Raw genomic sequence first — 12399 nt, 5'->3', positions numbered from 1 at the left:
TGGGGCAAGAGAAAGAAATGGAAAATTCTTGACACTTTCCAGTACTAACCAGATCTCAACTGAACCTCCGCCTTCCATGACAATGGAAGAAAGGAAATGACGTGTGGAGAAAGGAAAGAGAGCAGAAGAAAGAAATGCATTTACATTTTCTCACTGAAGGCTTGTAAGAATTCTACAAGGTAGGTCCCTCTATGTCAAAGGCAAACTGAGGTCCAGAAGGTCAAGAGCTTTTGCAAGGCCAGGCCGTGGGAAGCCTGCTGGAAGCACCCACCTTGGCTTCAAAGGTGTTCTCTGGGCCACCTCATGCTGTTTTCTTCAGGAGGTTCCTGCTGTTTGTTCACTGCAGCCCACTGACCACTGAAAGCTTTTTGTAGCTCACTCACACCGGCAAGTAATCAGGTGCCTGCCCTACATTCTGCAGGACAGCCCTTTTCTCATTCCGCCGAGCGGTGAGGAGAGAAGCACACAGGTGGTGGCTTTAAGGCAAGGAAGGGGGAACCACATGCATCACGCTGGGGATACAGAGACACTCAGGACACTGAAGCCTGCACGACATCTCTCAATCCTCTTTCCCAGTTTGACAAGTGAGAGTAATATTTATCTTTCACAGCTATCTAAACCAAAATAGACAAGAAAAAGAAACTGGAACAGAGTGGAGGGCGGGAGCATTAAAAGAGGGGTTAAGAGGCAGCTAGAGCTTATTTTTTAATTGAAGACCAGGATAGAGAATAAAGGGGATTTTTTAGTTAATTCTAATTTATCAAGCCTACTTTTCTAGGACAGAAAGACATAAACGTGTAGGGAAGATAACATCCTTCCACCTCCCTGAGTAATAAAGACCAAGAAATTGGCTAGGGCATACACATAGGGACCTCAGCAGTAACAGTCCTTTTTTAGCTCCAGGATAAAATTTCTTGTGGAAACGTGTGCCTAATAGCAGATACCATCAGCATGCAGGTAAGTGCCTCTGCTCAGTTCCTTGGGTGGGCTATCGTTCCTCCCCACCTGCCCATGTGGCCTTCAGTTTATCACGGTGTTTTCTCTTTCCCCTATTTTGCCTTTTGGGCTACAACAAAAGTCTGAAAGACAAATGTCTTACTCTGTCTGACATCACATCATAAATTATCTTATTCTGGATGTTCTCCAAGTCTTATTAGTTCTTCATAATCCAACCTTCTGGCAAAGTGAAGTCTCTTAGCCCCAGGTCATTATAATCCCTTTTAAGGCAACAAAACACACATTAGCTGTTTATAAGCACTGTCACCAGGATTCAAGATGTCACCAGGCTAGAGGAAGACTGTATTCCTAGTTGCTCCATGGCTCAGGATTCAAGTAGCGGGAGTACTGCTCCTTAGTAAGGTGGGCAAAAGAAGAATTTCACTAAAATTCAATATTGGACAATCATAGTGTCTTAGAGACTCAGAAATTTAGGTACATTAAACAAAGAAAAAGGAGATACTGGAGCCAAGCTGTTATGGCAGTGGCAGCTTTAGTGACACTGATTCATCACAGAGGGAGAGAGAAGAAACACAGATTTGGTACAGAAAATCCTGAGACAAGAAAAGAGGCCTGAACTTGGCCAATCCAGAGGCAACACGATGCACTACATGCTTTTTCCCAATGGCTGCGGGCAGCTGAGAAGGAGGCAGCTCGAGGCAGCCATACTGCAGCTTCTTAGAGCAGGATATCAGGCAAACATGCAGACCGTCCCCACAAGTGCCTGCCATGTGGCCTAAAGTCTACCTACCAGACAGAAGTGAAACAGGCACAGAGAAGACTGTCCTCAGGGGGATTCAAGCCGAAAAGTGAAGGGGAACCCACTTAATTTCTCCTTTGAGTCTAGGGGTCACATAACAAGCTAAAGCGAGTGAGGAATCTGAACAGGCAGGTGTGAATACCTGCAGGGACCAAGCCTGGAGGGCTGTTTCCTGGGTAGCAGAATATATGAAGGATTAGCTTCCTGACCTGTGAGCAGAATTCTTGGGAGGCTCCTGAGATCCAGACTTCTGATAGAGATGAGCAACTGCCAAGCCCTGGAAGTGTGCTGATCTCATCTCTTCAGAGCAGACATCACTTGATAAAGACCCTGAACCTGATTAGACCCATGCCCTACCCACCAGTAAAAGTCTAATGGAATAGCCCATGCTGAAGACAGAATCTCAGAGCTGGAAGACAGAGTGGCCAGCCTTGAACATTCAGACAGCATTAAAGAAAAGAAGGAACCATAATCAGAATATAAACTCCAAGACAACGTTATGAGACCAAATTTAAGACTCACTGAAATTGAGAAGGGCTTTGACATGCAGGCTAATGGAATGGCTAACCTCTTCAGGAAAATAATAAAAGAGGGGCTGGGGCTGTAGCTCAGTGGTAAAGCACTTGCCTCACATGTGTGAAGCACTGGGTTTGATCCTCAGCGCAACATAAAAATAAATAAATAAAGGTATTGTGTCCAACTACAACTAAAAAATAAATATTAAAAAAATTTTTTAAAAATCATTTCTGATTTCTCCGTACAAATTCAAAGGACTTGTGTTCCAAGTCCTGAAAGAAAGAAACTGACAACCAAGACTGCTATATCCAACAAAGTTATCTTTCAAAATCAAAGAAGAGGAGAAAACCTTCCAAGACTAGCAGAAATTAAAAGAATTCATAGTTATTAAACTGGCATTACAGAACTTACTTAAGAAATATTCCAACAGAAGAAACCAAAAACAAAACCCCAGAGGCCACAAATGAACAAATCTCATTTGAAGAGTAGCTAAGCAAATGAGAAACAGAACCACATTAAACATTAGACATAAGTCAAAATGGCACGAATTATTACACATCTCTCTTAATAACATTGAATGTAAGTGGTCTCAACTCTCCAACTAAAAGATATAGGCTGGGAATTAAAACACAAGACCTAACTATATGTTGTTTGCAAGAGCCACACCCTGAAGCAGGCAAAGACAGCCACAGGCTGAAAGTGAATAGATAGGAGGACATTATTAAAATGGCCATTTTACCCAAAGCAATATACAGATTCAATGCAATCTTCATCAAAATACCAATGACATTCTTCACAGAACTAGAAAACAGTTCTGAAATTCATTTGGAAGAATAAAAGACCCAAAATAGCCAAAGCAAATCTAAGCCAAAAAAGCAATACTGGAAGCACCACAATCTCTGACTTCAAATTATACTACAGAGCTATAGTAACAAAAACAGTATGTACTGGCCTAAAAACAGACATAGAGACCAACAGAACATAACTGAAGACCCACAGACAAACCCACACAGAGTCATCTGATCCTTGACAAAGGTGCCAAAAACATACAATGGAGAAAAGACAGACTTTTTTAACAAATGGTGCTAGGAAAACTGGTTATCCATATGTAGAAGAATGAAAATAGACCCTTTCCTATCACCCTGAACAAAAATCAACTCAAAATGGATCCCAGACCTAGGAATTAGAAACTATGCAGCTTCTAGGAGAAGACATAGGTTTAACACTCCAGCTTTTTTTTTTGTTTTTATATATACCTTTATTTATTAATTTTTATGTGGTGCTGAGGATCGAACCCAGTGCCTCACACATGCTAGGCAAGTGCTCTACCACTGAGTTACAACCCCAGCCCAACACTCCAGCTTTTAGGCAAAAGCGATGACTTTCTCAACAGGACCCTGAAAGCTCAGTAAACAATGCCAAGAGTTAATGAGGGAAGGAGGGCATCCATTTAAAAAGCTTCTGTACAGCCAAGTAAACAATCGGGAACATGAAGAGAGAACCTATAGAATGGGAGAAAATCTTTGCTAGTTACTCTTCTGACCAGAAGATTAATATCTAGAGTATATAAAGAACTCAAAAAACTTTATATCAAAAAATCAAATAACCCAATTAATAAATGGGCAAACAAATTAAACAGACATTGCTCAAAAGAAGAAATACAAATGATCGACAAATATATGAAACAATGTTCAACATCATTAGCAATTAGGAAAATTCAAATCAAAACTACACTGAGGTTTCAACGACTTCACCTCACTCCCACCAGAATGACAGCCATCAAAAATACAAACAATAATAAACGTTGGGGAGGATATGGAGAAAAAGGAATACTTTCACACTGTTGGTGAGACTGTGAAGTACCACCACCACCATGGAAACCCTTATGGAGGTTCCTCAAAAGGATAGGAATGGAACTACTGTGTGACCCAGCTCACTACTTCTTTATTTATCCTAGAGCATCAAGGTCATCCCACTGCAGTGACACATGCACTCCCGTGTTTAGAGCAGCACAATTCACAACAGCCAAACTGTGGAACCAGCCTCGGTGAATATCGATAGAGGAATGGATCAAGAAAATGTGGTACTTATACACAATGGAGTTTTACTGAGCTCTAAGAAAAAGGAAATTATGTGATCTGCAGCAAAATGGATGTTAAGTGAAATAATTCAAACTCAGAAGGTCAAGGAAGGTATTTTTTCTCTCACAAGTGGAAGCTAGAGAGGAAAAAGGAAAAGAAAGGGGGGGGTGGGGGTCGATCTCATGAAAATCAAAGAGAGACGAGTAGGGGAAAGGGACCAAGGGGTGGGAGATGCAGAGACCGGGGAAAGCGCTGGCAAGTGATACTGGCCAAGTTATACTGTTATAGTGTACACTACGTGCATGTACCGATACGTAACAAAAATCCCATCAGTATGTGCAACTATATACACCAAGAATAAAATGGGGAAATAAAAAAGTGCTGTCATCTAGTGTGTATGTCAAAGTACTATTATCCTTTCCTGTTAAAGAAATTGAACTCCACATTTATGATACATTGTCTCTCTTTCTGTCCCAAACTAAAGTCACCTTCAAAACACAATCATTTTGAAATTGTTTACTGCAGCCAACTCTTGAGTTCCTACATATGATGGTAAAACAGACCATCAAGAAGTGAAGATCATATCCTCAAGAAGTGAAGATCAATTCCTCTCCTTGAGTATGAGCTGGATTTAGTAAATTCTAACATATAGCATGTGGTGGAAATAACAGAGTGTCACTTCTAAGACTCAGCTATAAAGTATGACAGTCCACCCCCTTTTCTCTTTTGAACCACTTGCTTTGTGGGAAGCCTGCTGATGTGCTCTGAGGACACACAAGTAGCTCTATGCAGGGGTCCATATGGCAAGGAATTAAGGCCTCCTGACAGTGGCCATGGGTGACAGCCACCTCAGAAACAGATTCTCAGCTCCAGGTAAGCCTTCAGATGACTCTCCCTCCCCAACACTGAACTGCAACCTTGAGAGAGACCCTGAGCTAGAACCACCCACCATGTTGCTCCTAAAGTGTTGTTATCTCAACCATTATAAGATAATAAATGATCACTATTTGGGTTTGAATTATCACTAAGTTTTGTGGGCTTTGATTTTTTTGGTCCTGGAGAATCAAACCCTGGGCCTTGTGCGTGCTAAGCAAGAGGTCTACTGCTGAGCCATATCCTCAGCCCAAAATTACCCTTACATTTTTTTGGAGACTGTTACAGAGCGACAATTAATGTTCAGTTATATGTGAAAGAAATTTGGTTAACATAGTCATTAGTAACAGAGAACAATCATATTTGTGTTCAGATTGTCAGGATAATGTACTTTTTGGTCCACCTTTTTCTTTCTTGGGAAGCTTAAACCCTAGAGAAACAATAAAGGAAATTTAATCTAAATTTATATCACTCACATACTATAGTATTTATTTTAGTATTTGATCGCTATTTGGAAGACCACATGCCATGGTTCTGTGGACCCAAGGAGGATACTGTGTTTCACAGTTCCATAAAGGTTGCCCAAACATTTCTAAAGTTTAGGTGAGAATTTAAATTACAGGTTTTAAAAATCACTGAACAGATCAATTTCATGCATGTATGACTTTGTTCAAATGAACCCATATGTATAACTATAATGATCTAATTAAAAAATAAAAATAGGGATAATGTTTCAGCCCTTGGATGGTTACTACCAAGTGAAGTCCTCTCTGTGGAGTGCCAGATAACAATGAGTGGCATTCAGTAGGTATTCAGTTTTTTCTGTGTGTTAGCCGCATATAAATTTGAATCTTAGCTTTCTGTGTTTAATAAACACATCTCAATATTAAAGAAGAATCACTGAACAGCAATATATAACCATTCTAACAGTAGTTTAAATCGATCTCCTTGGGGCTGCTCTCCATGTTGTACTCTGTTTCCTGCTTGGTTTCTGATTTCTATGACATTACAGCGTCAGTGTAGTAAAATTCAGACAGACCCTTATTCAATTTCCAATTTTGCCTCTTGCTAACTATATAACCCATGGCAAATTATTTAATCCTCTCTTGGTTCTAGTTTCCTCATCTGTAAAATGGAGTCAGCAATCACTAGTGTATCTGGAGCTGATTTTGAAGGTTAAATGAGATTCATAAATGTAAAGGGATCTAATGCAGTCCCTGGGCTAGTGGCCATTTCATTATAAATGTCAATACTATTTTTATTTCCAACTACTAATATGAGATATATTTCAAAACACTTGCAAAAAAATTAAGAAGAAGGGGCTGGGGTTGTGGATCAGTGGTGGAGCGCTTGCCTAGCATATGTGAGGAACTGGGTTCAAGCCTCAGCACCACATAAAAATAAAGGCATTGTGTCCACCTACAACTAAAAAATGTTTTTTTAAAAAAATTACGAGGGAAGCTATGATAAAAGAAGACTATGATAAAAGAAACAGCAATAGAGAAGTCATTCTTTTGTCAGAGAATTCAACATTAGGGTAAAACACCCTCCTGCTGTCCTTTAATTCTTCAAATTCTCCAACAGTAAAAAAAAAAAAAATTGCAAACATGCCAAATCCAAACCACAGTACTGGCAAAAGATTGAGCAGAGGATCAGATCATCTCTCGGCCAACCAATGAAGGGAAGTGTCTTGAGCACCCAGCTTTACTAACTGGTCCAGGTGGGCCTCCGTGGCACCTTTCTATAGTGTTCACACTGGATACAGACAACTATCTCACTAAGTAACATACCTTTAAAGCATAAAAATGTTTAAGCAGCTTACAGTTTGACAAAAATGTCAATTTTAATGAAACAGGTTTTGTTAATTTTTTTTAGAAATAATTTTAATGTAAACAAAAATGTCAACTTACTCTTCAGCAGGCAAGCCAATTAACAACAACTTGTCAGATTGTTTCAAATAAGCCACATGAATTTGTTTTCCATTTAAAAGGAGAGATGAGCTAAGAAAAATAAATTTAAAATAAAGTTAGAATATTTTTAAATGTCATAAATTTATAAAAAAAAACCCATAAAAAATTACATATGGTATGATTTAAGAACTGAATACTCAATAAGCAAATTTCTTGGCATATACCTAACTGCCACACAGAAAAGGCAAGGAATTATATGACGACAAAATACATTCTAAACTATTTTAAAAACAGAAACAGAAATAACCCAACAAATTCTAGGCCAAAAAAAGTAGACTCAGCATTTTTAAAAAGCTGAAATTCTTTTGTTAACACAAGTGACTATGCACAACTTTTTTCAAAAGAAAGCCATCCATCCCCGTTGGTCAATTTAATAAAGCTCTTGTGACTGCCTATTCTTGAGCATGATTTGCTAAAGATAATACAAAGAAAGGAAAGCAGACATGATCCCAGCTTAGAAGATGATAATTCAATAGGAAACACAGACTATAAATAAGTAACAAAAACATATATCAGGTTTAAACTTGTTCTCAAGGAAACTTTTGGGGTGATGGAGACATTCACTGTGGTAGTGGTTCAGGTGGTCTCTGTAACTTCCAGAATTGATAAAACTGAATATATTACACATATTCAGTTTCTTGTACTTCAATTGTTTCACAAAGCTAAAAAAATTAAATGTGTTCTCAAAAGAAATGTGATAATAACTATGGAAATACAGAGAACAGAGTGTGTGGGAAATTTTTTTAAAATATTGTTAGTTGTATATGGACACAATACCTTTATTTTGTGTATTTAGTTTTTTTATATGGTGCTGGAGATTGTACCCAGTGCCTCATGCATGCTAGGCAAGTGCCCTACCTCTGAGCCACAACCCCAGCCCAAGTGTGTGGGATTTTAAATATGAATTATTAAACAGATTTTTTATCCCAAAAGAACATCATTTTTGTTTTCAAATGAAGTTTTAAAATAAATATACTTTTGCACAAATATCAGACTTATGGTCATATTAATATTATTAGAATTTAAAAATTGTTAAGGAACCACCAAAATAATAATTTTCCTATTCGCTTCCTCAAAAGACTTTTTCTAACTGTATTTACTACTTTCTGCATTTTAATTCCATACCTAATTATTAATAACAAGATCTAACTATTAATTAAAATGACATTTATCCTATACAATCAAGGGGGAAAGCAAATCTACATTGAGTCACTCCAAACACACTTTCTTTATAAATGAGGACTTTACCATGAAACATTATGCTAAATGAAAAGAAGCCAGTCACTAGAAACCACACATCATACGATTCCAATCAAATGACAAGTCTGGAATAGGGAAATCCTTAGGGATAGAAAGCCGATTAGCCTAGGGCTTGGCTTGGGGAAGACAGGCTGATTATAAAGGAAATGGGGTTTCTTTCTTTTTTGGGAGGGGCGTGTAACCAGGGATTGAACCCAGGGGCACTTACACTAAGCCACATACTCAACCCATTTTTATTTTGAGACAGGGCCTCGCTAAATTGCTGAAGCTGGCTTTGGACTTGTGATCCTCCCATGTCAGCCTCCAGAGCTGCTAGGATTAGAGGTGTGTGCCACCACACTTGGCATAAGGTTTCTTTTTGAAGCAATTAAAATGTTCTAAAATTGACCTTAGTGATGGCCGCACACATCTGTCAATGCACTTGAAACCACTTACCCATGTGTACTTTTTAAATGGCTGAAATATATTGTTTATGAACAATAGCTCAATAGAGGTGGTTTCAAAAAAAAAAAATGGGCTAAGGAAGTAGCTCAGTTGTATAGCACTTGCCTAGAATGCCTTGGGTTCAATCCCAGCAGGGCAAAAATAAAAATAAAAACACTCCTGCAGTATGCTTTTATGAATGTGAATTTATATATTAAATGGAGCCTTGAATTTATATATTAAATGAATTTATATATTAAATTAAATTTATATATTAAATGGAATTTATATATTAAATATTAAATAATACTGTCCTGAAGATGAACTATATATATATCATACCTAAACTCAGAGAGTTAAACATGAATTTTATTTAGGAAAATAAGGAAATTCATTCTTCTTCCTATTGTCCTATAGGTCCTACCTCTTATAAAATCATAGAAGCGTCACTTGAACCAGAAGATGGGAAATGAAGTTAAAGCCTAGAAAATCTAACTTGGTGTTTTATCATTAATATGAGGAACCTTAAAACTTGAAATAAAATTTCTTTTTAAACTCTAAAATTGTTAAAATATTAAGGAAGAAAAAGTGTTTGTAATATTTAATTTATTATGAGGAAAAAAAACTCAAAAATTTTGAGCTTTCTCATCTCAAAGGCCCTGGCATTTCAGTCAGGACTTGATAAATCAAAGTGGAATAGCTCTGTAACTGACTATGTTTTACATGTATACACACACACACACACACACACACACACACACACACTTATCCATCACTGAATAAACCTCACAGATGACAATTTTCCTGAATATTCCTCTTAAAGTATTCTGTATTTTTATATTGTTGTTTTAAGAATAGATTATTTTCTAATTATATGAAAAATTCAGTGTTCTGAAAGGCACTGCCTAGCAAGTTACCCATTGAGATAAAAACATGAAGCCTAGACTCATAATAATGCCATGTTTAAAAGACATGACCTTTATGAAGAAACACAGGTCATTAGCCCAACTCCATCATTAAAGTATGAAACACCTAGATCCAACTATACTGGAAACCTACACTCTAAATTTAATAGATGGCTGGTGGAAACAATTTGGATGAAACCAAATTCTTCAGACATCCTATCCAATATATCAGTATAGGTATCTATCTTATAGATAAAAGTATATTTGTATGATAGATAAATTTAGCATTTTGTTAGAATCAAAGAAAAGAACTTGAAAGAAATGTAGTTAAAGCTAAATAAAAAATTTTACCTAGTAACCTGTGTCCCAGTTACATTTTCCAGCATGTCACAGAGTGTAAGAAAAATTCCTCTTACACTTTTAAGCTTCTGAGATGCTTCAGACATTGGATAGTGATAAAGAATTTCCTGCTGTTAAATGAAAGGAAACAGAAATGATAACCCTCCTGAATTTCCAGCCATTATTTTTGTCATGGATGGTTCAGACTTTGTATTAAGAACAAAACAAAAAAGAATTCTGACTTCAGTGTGAGTTTTATTCAAACACAAGGAGAGAAGTATGCTTGGAATTTGAACACATTAACTAGCATTTGAAAATTGGTTAGAGATTGCCAATTGCTCATGGTACCAAAATATATACTAGGATACTGATTATTAAAATTATAATTAATTTAATTTCAAAATGTTTTAAATTTTAATCTTAACAGTAATTTCTAATACTAATATTTTATTGTATTTCATTACACAGACATTTCCATCTTCCAGAGTTATACAGCTACACACACCACATACAACTTTTAGGAGTCCTTAAATGAAGTGCCTTTCATATTGCCTTTTAAAAGATCATCTTTATCCATTTTGGTAAAATTATTAAATATTTATTTATAATCAATTAAAATCTGCAATTAAGCTTACAAAATAAGAATATAAGATGAAATTAAAGTCGTACACACAGAAAAAAAATCATGATATTATAAAATCCTATTTGTCATAAATTTGAAAGGGTTTGCATACCACAAATTAATATTAATTCAAACATTAAAAGAGAGCACATTTTGTTTTACATTATGGGAAATACTAATCTATAAGATAAATCACAAAATGCTTAATAATTTTCTATTTTTAAGCAGAGTATGTTTCCAGGAAAAAAAATAGCTTTTACAAAATAAAACAGCATATTTCAAAATCAGGCTGTGCACTGTGCTAACACTTTTTAAAACATGAAGAGATGAACCATTTTGTTTCTCACTTTTGTGCTTTTAAGGAAACAACTATTTTTCTCACAAGACTAATTAAAAGCAGGCAAAATAAAAATTTCTAGATAGAAACCATGGGGAACTCAGACTAATTTCCAGTTACTATTTAATGACTACATCCATAAATTTAATATGGCCACAGCTGAAAACCTGAACCCCTTAAATATCTACCTTTTTTTCTTTGGTTCTCCATCTCTGTAAAGAGTATTAAACAACTTGATTTGGTCTCTTTATACAAGCAATATGACACTGTGTCCAAGGCAATTTTTAAATTATGACAAATAAATCAGGATAAATTTGGATATTTCTGCTTTTGTGTCTTACTAAGCACAAAATATTTCAATATATGCAAATTGTTATGAGATATGTTGGCCAAATACACTCTGCCTCACAGTTCAAATTTTTTGCAATATTTTCAGTGTAAAAACAGTTACCAACCACTATGTTATCTCTAAAAATTAAGTCAAACATTGATTAAGATCTACTGTTATGTGTACTTGATAAGTTTAAACCTTGGCCAATGAATACTTTAATTGCATTTAGATAAAAATACCAAACATTGTTTTAAACAAATAGTCTTTGATTAGTTTTTGAAATCTCTCAGTTTATAGTCTTTATTCTCCAAGATTGAAGAAAAAAAGTTTTTATCACACATGTAACTCACAAAAAAACCAAAATGACCCTTTGACATTTCACTGTAAAATATACTAGTTAAAAAAGGTCAATTGAGAGTCTCCATTCTGGTTTTACACGCTCAGTAGGAAAGCGCTGGCAAGCTCTACAGTTCCTCACCAATTTAATTAGCTGTATTTTTAAGCAATTTCTAGTAGCATGCATTTGCAGCAACTTCCACTCTGTTCAGTATGAATAAAAAGCCTCTCCTAATTACAGTGTTGATACAGGGCTGGCAGCAGACAGACCTGTTCATTTGTGAAACATCCACACACTTTCCCAGGAAAAGAAAGGCGAGGACAACAAAAGGTCTTAGCAGTCTCCCACTACAAAATGATCTGGAGAGATTCTGGTTACAATTATTCCTGAAATTTGCTGGGGGTTTTATATAACAAATGCTTAAATGCCTCACTTGTTTTAAAGATATAAGGAGCCAATAATACAAGAAATTAGAATTACTAACTCCAACTCTCTATGTATTTTTCAGAAAATAGAAAATTGCAAAAATATGAATGAATATCTTCTTTGCCATTTCAAGTATTAAATTCTAACATAAGAAGCAACACAGAGAACTATATCTCTTGGAATAAATGGCTTTGGCATTGAAAATGTCACTTCTATTTAGTGC

At 36.2% G+C, this 12399-nt stretch overlaps 1 protein-coding gene across 5 annotated transcripts in view; it reads right to left on the bottom strand.

Annotated features, from left to right (window-relative positions):
* The window catches only part of Intu (inturned planar cell polarity protein), a 97909-nt gene that overhangs the window by 37012 nt on the left and 48498 nt on the right, over positions 1 to 12399 (bottom strand). For 4 of the 5 annotated variants that reach the window (XM_048812036.1, XM_048812033.1, XM_048812035.1 and 1 more), the window contains exons 5-6: positions 10136 to 10254; positions 7137 to 7226 (exon numbers count right to left, since the gene is read on the bottom strand). The exons of the other annotated variant lie outside the window; for it this stretch is intronic. In XM_048812036.1, the coding sequence (XP_048667993.1) occupies positions 7137 to 7226; positions 10136 to 10254 (209 nt within the window). The remainder of the gene's footprint in view (positions 1 to 7136; positions 7227 to 10135; positions 10255 to 12399) is intronic. 5 annotated transcript variants of the gene reach the window in all.

Source organism: Marmota marmota, unplaced genomic scaffold, assembly GCF_001458135.2.
Source record: "Marmota marmota marmota unplaced genomic scaffold, marMar, whole genome shotgun sequence".
Taxonomy (NCBI): domain Eukaryota; kingdom Metazoa; phylum Chordata; class Mammalia; order Rodentia; family Sciuridae; genus Marmota; species Marmota marmota.
Note: the sequence above shows the minus strand (reverse complement) of the source record. Positions and strands in the feature narration are given on the sequence as shown.